The sequence below is a fragment of the Manacus vitellinus genome, unplaced genomic scaffold (genome assembly GCF_001715985.3).
Source record: "Manacus vitellinus isolate BGI_N305 unplaced genomic scaffold, ASM171598v3 scaffold_30_pilon, whole genome shotgun sequence".
In the NCBI taxonomy this organism is placed as follows: Eukaryota; Metazoa; Chordata; class Aves; order Passeriformes; family Pipridae; genus Manacus; species Manacus vitellinus.
In genome coordinates, this window is record NW_021940291.1 from 6,612,147 (window position 1) to 6,629,935 (window position 17,789).

A 17,789-nucleotide genomic window follows, 5' to 3' on the forward strand; every position below is an offset into this window, starting at 1 on the left:
GCAAACAGCAAGTTGCTCTGTCCTGTTCAAAACAGATCGAAAACCCCCAGTTCTTTCAAAAGATACTCAGATTGAAATGTCCCAGAGTCAGGCTTGGACATACCATGAGTAAAAGAAGCAAGCAATGAAAAGGCTGGCAGAACAAACATGGGCATGCAGTGGAGAAAATACTTTCTTGGCACTGGGGATGTGAAAAGTCATTCTGCAGAGAAGGCCAAATCCACGTTTAGTGACTGCTTGCCTGAATTCATGAACAGCACGAGGCACACTGGTACCAGTGGGGCCCAGGCACTAAACTCTAGAGGAATCCTGTCCCTTTGTGCTGTAGGAGCTGACTCAGGCTTACAACCATGATTATTTCTCAATTGAGGAAACATTCCCATCTTGACTTCCACTGTTATTTCTGCACTTGGATTTTCTTTACAGTTTTCCTTCTGTTGCTATTCATTCATTCCATTTGCTTCTCTGTCTTTCTCTTCCCTTCCCTTGGAGTTTTTCTCCCTGTAATAATTCCTCTTTCTTCTCATGCTTATTTCTAATTGCCTCCAATCAAAGTTTTGCTAAGCATTCCAAGTCATGCCATTAGTCTTTAGAGTTAACTGGTCGAGGACAACTGATGTCATTCAGAATATTATTTCAAGTTGCCTATTTGTGAAGTCCTGAAGAAAAGTTTACAATGAGTTCATATTTAGAATATTGCAATGGATTTTCTTCTCTCCAGGGAAAGTGATGGGTGTAACCAGTGTAGCATAAGCTATTCCACAATAGTTGCTCTTAAATAACTAGTTGCAGCTTTTAGAATAGCTCAGAAGTAGCTTATGCCATGTACCCATCCATTTCCTCGTGTGGACAAAAGCTTTGTAAACAGGACAGCTTGGCACAGGATCTGCTTTAATGTAAACTTCACTTCTGGAGAAACTGGATTTATGATGGGTTTGTGCAGTACATCAGCTGGGGAAAATGGAAACACTCCACAGACTCAGATAGGTCTTTTGTGGTCTCTGTTTTCTATGAACCACATTGTTGGCTCTCCTCTGTCCTTAATGGTTGTATTATGATCTTTCTGGCCTCCAGCTCTTTGTTCTAATGATTAAACAAGACTAACATTTTTTTGAGGTCACGGTGATAATACGATAGTCCCTTTGAAGGGATTCAGTAAACATAACACAGCAGCAACGCTCTGTGATATTATCAGAACCTTAATTTTGACTTTTGGCAATACTACCACTGACAAAACTCCCAATGTTTTAAAAACCTTTAAATATATAGTGGGCAGAAGAACCACCAATGATAACCAAAACAGGTTTATAAAGCACAAGACTCACTCAGTTTTCTTTCTTGACCACACTGGGCAACTCCTTAAAGGAGTCCAGCTGTTAAATGATTCTTAGAATCATAGTCCCTCCAGTCTAAAATGGCCATCCAGAAGTAGTTTCCAAAAGAACTCAGATAATTCTGACTCACTCTGAGATTCCTGGTAAGCAACTGATTTTCAGTAATTCTTGCTGGCCATGTGGGATTGACTCCAGCATCCTTAGGCACCCATGCAGAGACCAAAATAAACTATTTTTTTGACAGTGTTTGCTTCAACTGATGGACTACAAAGAATTTTAGAACACCAGCTTAGATTTAGTCAACTGTCTTTCAAACATCTAAAGTTAGGTCAGATCAGTTCTTGTCCCCCAGAGCCTGCCCTACCTTTGAATTTACACATATGCTGGATGGCTAGGCAGACACTGGGATTTAAGTGATTCACTGCATGCTGTCTGGGTAATCCATATGGTTAGACCAGACTTGGACAGGGAAAAAAAAAGAAGAAAGACAAAAAGGAAAAAAAGTAGAATGATTCTGGGACAGTGGCTTCTGACATGGACCCAGGAAGAGGTGCTTTGCCTCAGAAACATCAGTGGCTTTTCCTTCTGTCCTCCATCCTGCACCTCCTGTGCCAGCAGAATGTTGGGTTGGCTCAGTCATGGTCCCAGCTCTGCTCTGACCCCCTTTTTTTAATCCATAGGGCTGCAAAATTCTGGTTTGCCTGTTTGTGGTCATTGGTTCATTTGCACTCACCTTCCAAGGTTACATTAGGAGAACAAAGCCAGCCCAAGTATTTAAAAAATAACCATAAAAATCATGTTTCTTTTTCTCTAAAAGTTGTCTGCAGATGCAGGAAATGACAACGTGAACATGTAACAGGGGGAAATGACTGTGGGTGACAAATGTGGAGCAGTTATATCTGAGCTCAGCATGAGAAATGATGAGGAACAAACCTAGTGCAATCCATGTGCATGTCTCCTGTGCCTGCCTGCATGCTGACTGCTGGGGAGGGAGATGACAGCCACTGAAGTTTGGTGCTGAATTTTGAGGAAAAAAGTAGGAAACGCTTGATGTGGCCTCTTCACAGATTTCTGACCAACTCCAGAGCATGTGAGAGGCCAGGCTGCCAAAAGGACAGTTCACAGAAGGAAAGGTCAACCCACAGAAACCAACTGATCAAGTCCATGCCCTGAAGCAGCAGGTGACAAAGCAGCACAGGCATGGGGAGGACTGAAATGCCAAGCAGAAACAAAAGCGTATAACTGAAAATGAGAATATGAAGGATAAATACCAGAAAAATCTTTTTTCTCATCTTGAGTGTCTCTAATGAATTAATAGAAATCTTCACTTACAATTTAACACTCTTAATTCCAGCACAATAACTGTACAGTTTGTAAGGATCAAGAGCTGTCAGAGATTAATATGAAACTCTATGAGCTGCTTTCCCTCTCTTACTGATAAGATTGCACCCGGATCTTGCTCCTGCACACAGAAGTCCAAAACACATAGAACTGCAAATTTTAAATTTAAACACTAGATGGCTCCGTTGGCTTTTTAAATACAGCATTTCCCAAGCCTGCAAGAGTTTTGAAAAGTAAATACCATTCAGAGTTGTGTTGCATTGGCAGTCACTATAGGTGAGTAACTTTTTACAGAACCACACAATCACAGACTGTGCCAAGCTGGAAGGGACCTACGAGGATCTTTGAGTCCAGCTTCTGTCCCTGCATAGGACCACCCCCAAGAGTCACACCATGGGCCTGAGAGTATTGTCCAAATACTTCTGGAACTCTGTCAGGCTTCGTGCTGTGACCACTGCCCTGGGGAGCCTGTTCCAGTGCCCAGCCACTCTCTGGGGCAAGAACCTTTTTCTAATATCCAACCTAAACCTCCCCTGACACAACTTCAGGCCATTCCCTTGGTCCTGTCACTGGTCAGCACAGAGCAGAGATCAGTGCCTGCCCCTCCTCTTCCCCTCATGAGGAAGTTGTAACTGCAGTGAGGTCTCCCCTCAGTCTTCTCCAGCTGAACAGACCAAGTGCCCTCAGCTGCTCCTCACACGGCTTCCCCTCAAGGCCTTTCACCATCTTCACAGCCCTCCTTTGGACACTCTCTAATGGCTTCATGTCTTTTTTATATTGTGGTGCCCAAAACTGCCACAATATTCTGGGTGAGGCCGCCCCAGTGCAGAGCAGAGCGGGACAATCCCCTCACCTGAGACCCCCTGAGATCCACCTGGATTGGCCCAAAGGCCACACCCTCTCACCTGGAGGAGCTCACAGGCCACGCCCACTCACACGGGACAGCCAAGAAGCCCCTTCCCCCTCTAAACCCCACCCACCTTCTTCAAACCCCCACAAAAGTTATGCCCACCTCACCAGAGACACCCTAAAACTCACCTGGGTGACCAAAGATGACCCCAGGTGACCCCTGGATGACCTCAGGTGACCCCAGGTGACCCCTGGATGACCTCAGGTGACCCCAAGTGACTCCTGGATGACCTAAGGTTACCCCTGGATGACCTCAGGTGACCCCGAGTGACTCCAGATGACCCCAAACGATTCCTGAATGACTTCCAGGTGACCCCGGATGATCTCAGGTGACCTCAAATGACTCCTGGATGACCCCAGGTGACCCCGGATGACCTAAGGTGACCCCAAGTGATCCGTGAATGACCCCAGGTGACCCCAAATGACTCCTGAATGACTCCCTAGATGACCTAATGTGACCCGAAATGACTCCTGGATGACCTCAGGTGACCCCAAATGACTCCTGGGTGACCTCAGGTGACCCTTGAATGACCCCAGGTGACCCTTGAATGACACTGAGTGATCCCAGGTGACCCCAAATGACTCCTGGATGACCCCAGGTGATCCCAGATGACTCCTGGATGACCTAAGGTGACCCCTGGATGACCTCAGGTGACCCCTTGATGACCTCAGGTGACCTGTGAATGACCCCAAGTGAGCCCTGGATGACTCCCAGGTGAACCCTAGATGACCTCAGGTGATCCCAAATGACTCCTGGGTGACCTCAGGTGACCCCTGGATGATTGCAGGTGACCCCAAATGACTCCTGGATGACCCCAGGTGACCTGTGAATGACCCCAAGTGACCCCAGATGACCCCGGATGACTCCCAGGTGAACCCTAGATGACCCCAGGTGACCCCAAATGACTCCTGGATGACCTCAGGTGACCCCTGGATGACTTCAGGTGACCCCAAATGCCTCCTGGATGACCCCAGGTGACCCCTGGATGACCCCAGGTGACCTGTGAATGACCTCGAGTGACCCCAGGTGACCCCAAATGACTCCTGGATGACCCCAGGTGACCTGTGAATGACCCCAAGTGACCCCAGGTGACCCCTGGATGACTCCCAGGTGAACCCTAGATGACCCCAGGTGACCCCAAATGCCTCCTGGATGACCCCAGGTGACCCCTGGATGACCCTGCATGACCTGTGAATGACCTCGAGTGACTCCAGGTGACCCCAAATGACTCCTGAATGACTCCCAGGTGACCCCTGGATGATCTCAAGTGACCTCAAGTGACTCCTGGACGATCCCAGGTGACACCTGGATGACCTAAGGTGACCCCAAGTGACCAGTGCATGACCCCAGGTGATCCCAAATGACTCCTGGATGACCTCAGGTGACCCCTGAATGACCTAATATGACCCCAATTGACTCCTGGATGACTCCAAATGAGACCTTGATGACCCCAGGGGACCCCTGGATGACCTCAGGTGACCCCAAATGACTCCTGGATGACCTCACGTGTCCCCAGGTGACTCCTGGATGACCCTAGGTGACCTGTGCATGACTCCAAGATGACCCCAAATGACTCCTGGCTGACTGCTGGATGACCCCAGGTGATCCCTGGTGACCCCAGGTGATGCTTTGCCTGATTCCCCCAGGACAGGGTTGGCCCTCCTGGCTGCCAGGGCACTGCTGACTCACCTTCAACTTGCCATTGACCAGGACCCCCAGGTCCCTTTCTGCAGCACTGCTCTCCAGCCTCTCATTCCCCAGGCTGGCTGTACATCCAGGGTTGCCCCATCCCAGGTGCAGAATCCAGCACTTCCCCTTGTTGAAATTCATGTGGTTCTGGACTCCTTTGATATTCCTGTTTTGGAAACAAAAAGTTCATTGAAACTCAGAAACTCAATAACGGGGAAAGCAGGCACTCAGTTTAAAAGCTCTTTTTTTCTCCCACTACTGTCTGGATCTGAGCAGACTGGCTGTTTCCCTACTCTCTACTTATCCCACTGGATTGTACAGGAGATAACAGGAATAAGCCACTCAAACAGCTGACTAACCCAGCAGGTCACCTTTCATTTCATATTTGCTTTCACCTACTCCGGTCTCTTTTGGCTACCTGAGTCTCCAAGAGATTAGTCCAGGTTGGAGCTGTTCTTAACCAGTAAAAGCAAAAAGCTCCAAGAGCTGTGCTGTGTCTGGTCACACAACTGTTGGGTCATGGCTGGCTCACGTCCACCCCCCACTCACAGCGCACAGGGAAGCTGGAGAAGGAGCTCACCAGCATAGGATGGTTGGGACACCAAAACACACAGAGTTGAAAACGGCACTGGGCTCATTTTTGGAAGACATTCACTGACTGATAACAATCAGGACAGTCCAGATTCCAGCTCCAGCTCGTAAAGATTATAAAGCAATACAGGTGAGGCACAACAGGAAAAGGGTTGCTCTGTCTTTGACACTGTCTATCAACTGTTGTTTCTGTTCATCCAGGGTTTTCCTGATGGGGCAGGCTGGGCATTAGCAACAAGTGAAAAAGGGAAGGGGTATGAAGGTGTGTGGTCAAAAACGTCCAAGAAGAGAACCAGAGCAAAGCCCTGAGGTGAGCACTCCTGTACACCAATCCTTCAAGGTGCCTCCGGAATTCAAGGCCTTTCCATGGAAAAAAAAGGAAAGGGAAAACCCCAAACCCAAACCACATAAACCCAACCAACCCAAACACCCCAAACAAAGCACACACCCACCCTAACTTATCAGTCACTAAATCAGGAAGGAAAGATGTGCAAAGCTGCAAGATCAAAAATTAGTACAGAGGGAACTGAGTAAGGTATTGAGCACAGAAACCTTGACAGCATCTACTACTCCGTGAAAGTATCCCAAGTGTTCAGCACCTGAGGATGCTCTGCCTGCACACAAGAGGGCAAACAAACAGCAACAGGCCCCCACCTCCGGAATCTCTTCGAATATCTCCTAGAGACAGAGTTCTGAGCTATGGGGGTCTTTTTTCTAGCCCTGAAGACACTTAAGTGACTTGGAAATCTGCCTTTGGACACAGGCATTGGAATCAGGTCATCTGACTGTGGCAGCAGCTGCAACATAGCACTGGAGATGCCCAGGACTTTGCAATTTCCCTTTGTCCACACCGGATTAACTTCACTCCGTGCAATAACTATGAACCAGTAAAGTCTTCCTTAGATCCCCAGAGAAGGGCACCAGTATGACTCAGGTATGTGTGCTGCTTGTTTTCACCGAAGGGAATGTCCCCCAAGGCTAAGGAAAAGGGGGGAGCTACAGGAAACCGCACGAGTGAAAATAGCCACAGCAGCAAACAGGTCACTCCGGAGCCGGACGGAGCGATCTCTGACAGCGCCGACACCGCTTTTCCCTCTAATGTCTGGGCGCTGGTGGCACGCACAGAGGAGGCTCCGGCAGGCACGGGCTGTTACGTAAGGTAAATCTGCATTCCTTGCGTAACGCGGCTCTTTACATAACCCCGGCCCCGGCCCCGGCCGCGGGGAGGGCGCCGAGCGGCCCCCGCGGGAGCGGAGCGGAGCGCACGGAGCATCCCGGCGGGGCCCGCCCGGAGAACCGCCCCCAGGAACACACCGTGCCGCGCTCTGCCTACGGGCCAGGGAACAAGAAAGATGGGAAGTGTCACAGGCTGCGGATCGCCACGGCTGACAGCTTAGATGGGCTTTATGGAAAGAGGACAGGGGCTTTGTAAGTCATTTCGCATCCAAAATCACAGAACCGTAGAATCATCAAGGTTGGAAGAGACCTCTGAGATCAGTCCCACCATCAGCCCATCACTGCCAGTATGAGCCCTACACCACTAAACCACATTGCCCAGAACTGGATCCAGACACCTCCTGAACATCTCCAGGGGCGGTGACTCCACCACCGCCCTGGGCAACCTATTCCAGTGCCTGACCACCCTAACAGTGAAAACATAAATATAAGCACAGGCCTGGCTACTCAGCCAGACTGTTTTTTACACAGACAGACTGGATAAAATAATAAAGCAATTCCCACTCCCAGGTGAAAGTCTAGGTTCTTACATGAGAATACGAAAATTTTGTGTTGGGTTTCTTGCCAACTCTGCCTGCTTTGTGCTACACAGGCAACACAGAGAAGGTTTATTTGGGCTGGAAGTGGTCAGCAGGAATCCCTACGTACAAATGAACTCCCGGGTTGGAGGCTGCAGAGTTTCAATCACTCTTGTGAAAGGAGAGACTTGGAAAATATACTTGTAAAACAGAGAGAAGAGGGGGGATACAGTGGGGACAGGGAAGACTGCAGTAGCCCAGAGTTCATTTAAGGATACGTGACCTTTGTGTAAAGTCACATCTAAACCATATCTCGCATTTCCCAGTTTCTGGGCAGTTATGTGCTCCATCTGCACCACACAGATACCTGTTGTTTGGGAAGGAAGCTTACAACAGGAGAGCCAAAGAACCCAGATGCAAACTCTTAGCACAAATTATCACAAAAAAATTCAGTGGCCATCTAAAAGTAATACAAATGCAGAAATGAGTAGCACTTAATGGAACTATTTGCATTTCCACTGCAAACATAACATGTAAAACCGATTCTAAACATACGGGTTAGATTCCAGCACCGACTTTTGCAGAAATGACCTAATTCAGAATATTCTTTATTTTAGGGATTTCCAAAATAGACCAAAGGGTTCCCCTCTGTGAGCTGTAATTACACTGTTTCATTATTTATCATGCCCTGGCAGTGTCTAATTTATTAGACCGTTGCTTGCTGAATATTTTATTTTATGTGCATTCTGAGCAAACAAAATTCCTCTTAAAACAAAGCTGAGTAAAACAGCATTAGACACCAGAGGGGTGGTTAAAAACTATTTCTGCTGTGTTGCACATAACTGGGGTGAAACGTAACTTTCCAAAAATTCTCTGTTTTATGAATCAGATTTAAGGTCATTCAGCTACACAAACAGGTTTGGCTGATGCAGTCAGATCTCTCCTTCTTTGAACAGTTCCAGAATTTCAGATAAATTATGTATAAAGTCAGAGCAAGGCAGTCTTCCATCGAGGGGAACTACTTGCAAAGTCCAAGCTAAGTAGGTTTCAGGCGAGCTGGTTTTAAATCAGTGTTTTATATGTTGTGACAAGGTAAGGCAGTTGATGCCAGCAAAGAATTTGCCAAGTGGCTGGAAAGAAAGCTTTCCAAATATCCAAATGGCAGCTTACAATTCCAAACACACCAAAATGTCCCATCTTGCTTGTAAAGCTTTCTTGTGCAGCAAAGTATTACAGTATATTCCATTTATAAACCCATGGAAAACTTCTGTTATGTTGTTTCAGAGTCCTATTATTCCGACTGTACAGAAACTTTCCCACTTTAGTTTTAAAGCAGTGGCTGAATGGTCACATCCTTTTACAATGTCTATGGTTCCCACTCCTATTTCTGGTTTAAACAGACTTATCTTTGCATACTATATGTATTTTATTTCATAATAACATACTACAGGACAATTATACTCACAGGTATCCTTTCAGAAGGGAGAATGTCACTTGACTTAAAAAGCCCAAGAAACTGGATTCCAAACCTACTCTCAGTCCTAATGTCAGTGCAAGTGATTATAAAAACATTTTGCACTTTCTGTAAGCGTAGCTGTACCTTGTATGGTTGTATTCTGAACACAACCACTATGCCAGATGGAGTTTGTGAAAAAAACTGGCCTAATGAAGGTTTCTCCTCCTTGTTCTGCTCTCACATACCTTCTGGAATGGCCTTGGGCAATCCCCAAAACACAGAACATTTGCTGCTTATATTTAGAGTAGGAACCAAGCTTCTGGATTTTCAAATTCCTCTTTAACTCAATACTGAGAAAGACCCAAACATCTGTATCAAGTGCTCTTAACTGCTCTAATTCAATTACAGCACTGAATACTCACATGCCCAAATAATTTCTGCAAGCTTTATGAAAAGCAGTGGATAAGAAAGATGATGCTTTCTGATTTTTTGGCTTTGTAAAAAGAACATATATGATTTGCTTTGTATCATTTCAATAACTGAGTGGAGCAATTTTCTCTCGTTTTGAACGATTACAATTTTCTATATTATTTCATTTAAAAAGTTGAACGATTCTTCCTTTATAGTGGAGAGTATTTGATGATGCCATTCATCTACATTTCACATTTGGCACAAACCTCCCCTCTGGCTTTTGGAGATAACTTCATTTAACCATGGGGTTTTTTTGCTGTTGGAATATCAGTAAGCCTTCAATAAGTAAATGCATGTGCTCCAAGCATATCATTAACTGAACTGATTGAAGATCAGAAAAGCAAGTACCAGGTCCAATATTGCTTGGGTGCCACTAATGGCTACGTTATAGATTGAAATATTTCATTTGATCCATTAGTTGTTTTGTTGTTATCAGTATCACAGTCAGTTATGTGAAACTATTTACAAAATGAATTCAAATTCCATTAGCTTTTAAGGCACCGTTCAAATGAAAGCAGTATGTTATTACAGCTGAAACAATCTCAAGTGAAAATGAGAGACCATTTGGATGAGTACTCATTCCAGCTTTAATCATCTCCCAGACAAGATTTGTCTGTTTCTAAAAATAATTGTTAATAATGTAATAATGTATGTTTAGGGCTTTTTTATTATTTTATTGCATTCCTCAGTAAATGCTGGAATTTAAAACTTTTATTGCATTTCCTTTTGTTAAAATAGACTGACTGCAAAAGAGCAGTCCATGTGTGCTGGAACAATCATACTGTCACCACAAGAGTGATCTCTAAATAAGGCTTAAAACAAGCTGAAGACACAAGAGAAATACAGACTTTTTTTTAAAAAAAAATCATATAAATAAATGTGATCAGCTGTAACTTTGTGGTAAAAGGAAGTGGATAACTTTTTTCTTCTATAGCAAAGTTTACCTGAGAGAAGTAGTGCTTGTTACACAAAAGAAGAGAACTAACACCCAGATGGCTTCAGAAAGTACTGATATTTTGCAATGGGAATCACAACATTTGAAATAATTATGGAGACACTTGCACTACTTTCAGTATGTTGTATAAAAGTATAGCCTACCCACAAACTGGACTGGCAGAAAGACTCCTTCATGGGGCAGAGGGCACATGTTTAACAAGGTGTTGACTGTAATCCTGAGGTGTTCTAAGTCTGGAAGCAAAGTTTAATGCTTTATGGTTTGCAGGTGCCAATGGAAGAGTACAACAACATCTGTGTTGAAAATATGCTATTTCATTGCTGTCAGCCTAATGTTACTTCCATTCCCCGAAGACACATGTGAATTGTTCATTATGAGAGAAGAGACAGGACAGGAAACTGGACCCACCAGTCAAATGTATGTTTTGAACACAGCTTGTAAAATTACTGATCATAGTAATTGCTGCTGCAAAATGTGGGAGGACTTGAAGTATTTTCTCGTTAATTTATTACCATTAGCCTATTCTTCTATCCATCCTGCTCTTATTACAAATCTGCAATAGTATCTTTTGAATGCTTCAATTACTACAGATGCATTTACTAAGTTATGATCTCAGTTTGCCTTTAAGAGTTTCCAACTTGTTACAAAAGGAAAGTTCGTTTAAATACTCGTGGTTACCTAGAAAAAGTGTCCTATATCCTTACGGATTTGCACTTCAGTGCTCATAGAAGTGTTTTTGTTTTTTTTTTATTAAGGCATTTCTAAGGTCTCATTTCCGTGTTAATTCTCTGGCTTCTGTAGTATGTGAACTCACACTGCAAGGTTTTCTTCACTAGGGGAACACGGAGCTGTCCCTTCTCATGAAAGAAAACTGCAGAAACACAGCTATCTCCGAGACCGTTATTTTTTTCACTGCGGTTGGCAGGAAGTCAGCACAAGAGGGAACTATTCCAGGCTCTTGCATCCCACAGAAGGCAGATTAAATCAAGCTTGGAGGCAAGCCCCATTCGCCAAGCTGAGAAGAGAAGCCGTGAGATACCTGAGTCCAGCAGGCAGGGCGCAGTTACGATTAGAGGGACAGCAAGGAGCCCAGACTGCCAGGCAAACGACAGCAGGCAAGTTTGGGCAAGTTCAGGCAGGCGCTTGGGAGAGAGGATGCAGCGCTAACAGCTCAGTAATCAAGGGGTGCACTGAATGGGCAGCAGCAACAGGTGTTCTTTACTCACGTATCAAGTGGGCAGGGCAGCCGTGAGTCACACACAGACACTCACAGAATGCAGTTTTCCGGGTGGTGTTTGGCTCGTCTGGGTGTAGCCGGCAGCAGCTGATGAAGACATTCAGAGTGACTGTGGGAGAAACACGTACACGCAGCATAAGTCTTTTTTCTCAAGCTAAGAAACAATGCCTATTTTTGTAGCATTAATGCTGATCTAAAAATTTTTATTATTATTATGGCTGACTCATTTTCGAATGCTTTGCATTGGTGCACGTCTCATACAACAGCTGGGGCCATAATCCTTAGCCTTTTTTACGAGCATATGATGGTGATTGTGCTGATACCAGTGTAAAGAGCCAAAATATCCGGTCTTCTTTGCAACTCAGACTTGGTATGGTCACCTCCTTTCTCTTCATTTCCGCGTTTTCACTAGCTGTGTGAAGTAAAGGAGTTTCTGAAGCCAAAATCCCCTGAGGTTTAAGAATGGAGCATTTCTATGCTTACCAAGCTGGGGGGACACAGAACTACCTGATCCCTCACGTTTTGGGAGATCTACCTTTACCCTGATTGTCTTTTTACAGAAAGTACCTTGTTCTTCACTCACTTCATTCCCAGTGCCTCCCTGCATCATAAAGATACTTCTATACCTAAATGTCTTCAGACTGGACTCCAAGTATTGTAACCAAAACTTATCAAACATGTGCCTAAAGTTTTCAGCTTTGGGGCCCAGAACCTCTCAAAATAAGGTCAAAATATTTCACATATTAATATCCTCATACCTGCTGAGTCACGCTTGTTCTGAGCTTCAGTTATTTGCCTTGGGCTATTTACCCACTAAGTTTTTCGGGGTTTGCCGGGTTTTTTTCTTATTTTTCAAATATAGACGAGCGCCTCAACCGCGTTGCTCCGCTGAAGGGCGGACACCGCTGAAAACACTTCTTGTGGGGACACATGGCCAGCACACCCCTCAGCTGTCACCTCCGCACCAGCCTCGCGATGTTCTGCTCTCGAACCAAAGTTTTTCTGCATTAAAGCGCCTTTTGAGGAGTTTTGAAAGAGGCGCCCGGGAAGGCGGCACCGCTGAGGCGAGCCCGGGCGGGCTGAGGTGGGCCGGGCGGCTGCTCCCTCCCTCCGTCCCTCCTTCCCCTCCCGCCCTCCTTCCCCGCCGCGCCGGCCGGGGGACATGTGACAGAGCCACTTCTGCCTCGAAGCCGCCGAAGGGAAAGGGGCCGGGGAAGGGAACAAGCAGACTTCCCTCCGCTCCTCCGGCTCCCGCCGAGGCCGCGGCCCGCGGGGGAGGCGCCGTCCCTGCCCGCCCCACAGGTGCAGCCGGAGCCCGAAGCGCCGCGTCCCCGGAGACCCCACCGAGGTAGGGGACGGGGCGCCCCCCGCCCGCCGCTCGCCCCCGTACCGGGGCGGGGCCGGGCGGGCAGCGCAGCCCCCCCGGGGCCGCGGGCAGGGCGCGGGGCGGCCCTGGGGGCCGGAGCCTCGCCCGGCGGGGGCTGCACCCCTGCCCGCCCCACCTGCGGCGGAGGCAGGCGGCGGCGAGGGGGCCCCTCCGCCCGGGGGCCATAAAGGGCGGGGCAGGGCTGGCGCGGCACTGCGGTACCGGGGCGGCCGGCGGGGGATGCGGCAGCGGGGCGGGGCGGCATCTGGCGGGAGCGGCTCCTCCTCCGCCCTCCTTCCTCCTCCCTCTCCTCCGGCGGCGGCTCCCGCGGCGTCTCTCCCGGGCGGCGGGAGCCCCGGTGCGGGGCCCGGCGCGGGCCCCGGCATGGCTCTGCCCGGGCCGCTCGGTGCCCCCGCCGGCTGCCCGGGGCGGGGCGTGTGGCGGGTGACCTTGGTGGCCGCCGCCCCGGGCGGGACGGACCCGCGCGGGGCTCCTGCGGCGGCCGGCGCCCGCGGGCCCGGCCCCACCTGCCCGGGGATGCGGCGCCCGGCGCTGCCCGCGGGGGATCGGGGGCGGCGGCGGCGGCTTTCGCGGCGTGTGCTCCTTATGTATGCAAGCCCATTAAATTCCTGCTCGATAATTGCTTTTTAAGTAATCATTCCATCGGTTTTTTTTGTTTTTTTTTTTTTTAATGCGGCTTGCTTCAGGGGAAATAGGTTTCTCTTCTTCCGCAAAGGTGCAGAGCTAAAGAGCACCCAAAGCAGCTTTTCTGTGAGACCGAGATATTTAGCGAAAGAGCATTTACTGGAGGGCATTCCTCCCCTTCCCCATCCCATTAAGATGTGTAGTTGTCGTTCACCTTGGGCAAAGGACAGCACTTCTATAGAAGGATAACTTGGATACAAGGGCTTCATCCCTTTTCCAGTTTGGGATGGCACAGCTTGCACGAGTATTGCATGAAGTGCCTTATGACTATTTTAGGTTTATTGGACTCCTTTCAGTGACATGACCTAGCAGTGATGTGGCTGAACCTACATTTCAAACTGTTTTATGCCTTTTTCTGTCGTGCTTGAGTGGAGAATGGAGTAAGAAAAAAAAACTTTGATCAGTAGAGGTTTGTACTTATGTCTATACTTTCTGCCTTCTCACTGCCTTATTGTAAGGATTTAAAATACAGTATCATTTCTCATGCAGTATGTTTCCTACTGCTTTTCTGGTTCTGATCACAATGCTCTAGGAAAAAGTTCCTTTAGACTAGAAAAATGTTCAGCCAACGATGAACATACAGCCCATTGATTTTTTTTTTCCTGCTAGCACCGAAAATATTTAAATTGCTGATTTAGCAGCAGCAGAAACATTATTATTTCACTTTGAACTAGCATTGCTAGAACTCTTACAGTAGTTCAGTAGCCACAAAGACAGTTTTTGCCCGGCTGAAGTGGCCCCAAAGGCCCTTCCTGCTGGCAGCAACATGTGAGGCAGGTACTGTTGCTGACAGCTGTGTTCACTGAGATCAGTGGAAAGACTGCTATGACTTCATTGAGGGCTGAAATGGAGAAAGTGAATCTAAGTTTGGATGCTTCTGAGGCATTGTAGTGCATTGTCATCATTCAGCTAAACATGAATGCATTTTTAAATTTCTTCTGTAGTTATACTGGATTTTATGAGGACTTGATACTGATTAAAAAACAAGTACTCTGCAGGCAGAAAACCGGCACAGAGTCAGATCCACAGTTCTTTTAACACCCACCATGCTTTTCCACTGGGCTGTGAATTGGTTCTTACAAAATAAGAATGACAAGTAATGTAAGTGATCACTAAATTGCCACTTTATGGTCCAATATAAGTTTTACCAATTTTTTTATACTATATTGGCTTTTAGAATAAAAGCAACACCGCTCTGAAAACAACTGTGAAAACAAGTAAACATTAATTAGAGTCTTTTAGGCTGAAAAGGGGCTCACGTATCGAAAGGATCACATGTCAGCATGTGAAACCTGCAGCATGCCTACAGAAAAATTGTAATGGGGGCCCTGATAAGTTGTGCCTGGAGTGATAAAAAACTGCCATGCTCTGTGCTGACTTCCAGCATATGTCGTTACTTAACGAATACTGTCTTACTGAATATGTTTCCCTTTTTGTAACCAAAAAGGATTCTGAAATTCCAGTTTTGGACCCAGACTTCACATTCTGGCAGTGCTTGGATCCATTTGTTGTGACATGTTCGTTGCTATTTTTAACTTACGTAATAAGATTTTAATCTTATTTGTTACAAACTCCATCATACTGAAGGCACTCAGAAAGCATTACAGTACGTAATAAATAATGCTGGTCAGTAGCTTACCAGCACTGTATTTTTTCCCTGTGGAATGCTACAAGTTATGTTAAAATTCACCTTCTTCATTGTATGAAAACAGAACAAAAATAAAGCCAGGAAACTACAGAATAAACTCTGAAGATGGTGTTTTAGTAGTGATGTTGGAAAAAAATGGAAGTGTTTTGTGATGAAAGGCTATTTAAAAATTTAAAGTATAAAACGTTTTCTTTTTGAAAAATAATATTTAAATGCCAAGCAGAAATGAAAGTCCATATCCTATCTGCTTCCTACATGCATTCAAAAGCAAGATATCAACTGCTAAAAACGAACGGAAAAAAGTCACGGAGTTAACTGCAGCATATTTGCTCCTGTTCTGCAACTGTTTTACTTCACAGCAGCTCTGTGACTTACTGATTTGTGGAAGGGATGGGGTTTGGTAGAAATGTGCAACCTTCTTTTCTAACTTGCCTGTTGGTTTGAAGTTGCTGAGCAAGGAAGAAGTCAGGCAACCGAGTGAATGCGATTTCCACGTTCAGTGCAAGTACATACAGCTGAGTGTGCACTGTATCCCAGATAATAGCCTGTCTGATTGTGCAAGTAAGTGGAATCTATTGGCACAGCTCTACATACGTTTCTTAGGAATTTTTGTGGACATACTGAGGAGTTCCTGGTGTGAAAACTAGCATGGCTCCAAAAGTGGAGTGGATATCCGTGGTTCTTGTGTACTGCATACTAGTTTAAATTATGCATTCTCCTTTGTTCTGCTTTCGCCCTAAGCTCTGAAAAAAAGCCCAGTCTCCCCCATATCTGCATTCCTGTAGCTATAACTTTGTCACCTATCTCCCTTCCCAGCCGAGATGCCCCGACAGTTTCCAAAGCTGAACATCTCGGAGGTTGACGAGCACGTGCGACTTCTGGCAGAGAAGGTCTTTGCGAAAGTTCTGCGGGAAGAAGACAGCAAAGATGCACTGTCACTCTTCACTGTGCCTGAGGACTGCCCTATTGGGCAGAAGGAGGCCAAGGAAAGGGAACTGCAGAAGGAACTGGCAGAACAGCAGTCCCTGGAAACAGCTAAAAGGTTTGTTCAGTAGTTGCTTTCTTAGTGGAAAATAACTTTTTAAGTAAGGTTGAGTTAATATTGAAATACCTGGTAAATAACATTCTGCCTCTTATTACTTGAGGAGACAGGTGAACAGCAGGTACCTGGGGCAGCTGTGTGATGTCCCTCTGTCCCAGGGAGAAGGTGTGGGGCTGGGCCCTAGGGAGCTTGGACTGGTGAGCTTCTCTCAGCAATAGCACAGATATTGCTCATGCAAGTTTACCAAACAGCACAGCTGGGTAGAAACGAACACAACCCTAAGACTCTTTAATGTAAGAAGAGTCAGAAAAAGAAACACTCCCCTCACCTTATTCTAGTTTCATTATGAGAAATGGAAAATTTTAACACACAGAAAATGACAGTGGCATGATATTTCTTTTTGTCTCTGTAAAAATAGATGAAAGCCAAGACATTACATTTAAGATCAAGGGAGAAGGTGCAAAGTGGTATTGGCATAATGAGGTTATTCGTAGGTTTCCTTTACTCACAGAGAGAAAATCTAACCACTGCCAGCCATAAAAGTGCACATTAAAACAAAATAAATTGCATTCTACCTCTGGTTTATCCAGGACTCTAATGAAGCCAAACTTGCTTTGGTTTATGATTTTTCTTCTGTGAGAGAGGCAGCCTTCCCCTGATGTCAGGCTGTTCCCATGTCTTCCCTTCAGAGGGCTGCTGGACTGTTCCTGGAGCCACGTGAGCCCAGCAGCAGCCTGACACCAAATGGGGTGGACGTGTACAGACTCTTCAAAAAGCAGGCAAACAAGAAAGCCTTTGAAAGTGATACTAAACACATGTACCTGGTTAGCTGCACGCAGTCAGTTGGGCAACACTGGGAATCATATTTCTGGAACAGAAGGGAGAAGAGTCAATTTAGTTAAATTAAGGTATGACTCACTGATGATACAGGCTGAGACTTCTGGTTTTTGAATTGTGCAAGTGGGTTTCCCAGTTGGCATGTTCATAGACATAAACAGGCACAGAAGGGAAAAGCAGATGTTTTCATTCAAGCAAATGTTTGGTATATCTTTCCTCCCCAACCAATAAGTTTTACTTTAATTTGGGGAATTGTCTCGTGGAAATATGTTCTCTCAAACAAACTGAAGTTTTGTACAAGTTTAGCTGTGGGAAGCAGGATATTATATGTATATTGTTTACATGTGGGAGCAGAACAAGTATTCATCCCTGTCCTGCAGGACTGATGCACACTAGAGGACAGTGACACCAGTACAACTTGTGTTGTTTTCAGCTGCAGTTGATCAATGTTAC

General features: G+C 46.1%; 1 protein-coding gene and 1 long non-coding RNA gene across 3 annotated transcripts in view; one reads left to right on the forward strand and one right to left on the reverse strand.

Annotated features, from left to right (window-relative positions):
* Positions 1-5,403: 5,403 nt before the first annotated feature.
* Positions 5,404-12,564, reverse strand: LOC108640285. Of its 2 annotated transcripts, none has more exons than XR_001921062.1 (3): positions 12,497-12,564; positions 11,728-11,825; positions 5,404-5,440 (listed from the first exon to the last, which is right to left on the reverse strand). It is a non-coding gene; the product is annotated as an uncharacterized LOC108640285 (long non-coding RNA). The 2 variants fall into 2 exon arrangements; XR_001921063.1 differs by having other exon boundaries at positions 11,728-11,847; positions 12,497-12,523.
* An 893-nt stretch (positions 12,565-13,457) lies between these two features.
* AMPD3 (adenosine monophosphate deaminase 3) overlaps positions 13,458-17,789 on the forward strand; it is a 32,073-nt gene continuing 27,741 nt past the window's right edge. The window contains exons 1-2 of the mRNA XM_018076066.2: positions 13,458-13,510; positions 16,274-16,499. Of these exons, the coding sequence (XP_017931555.1) occupies positions 13,489-13,510; positions 16,274-16,499 (248 nt within the window). The 5' untranslated portion in view covers positions 13,458-13,488. The remainder of the gene's footprint in view (positions 13,511-16,273; positions 16,500-17,789) is intronic.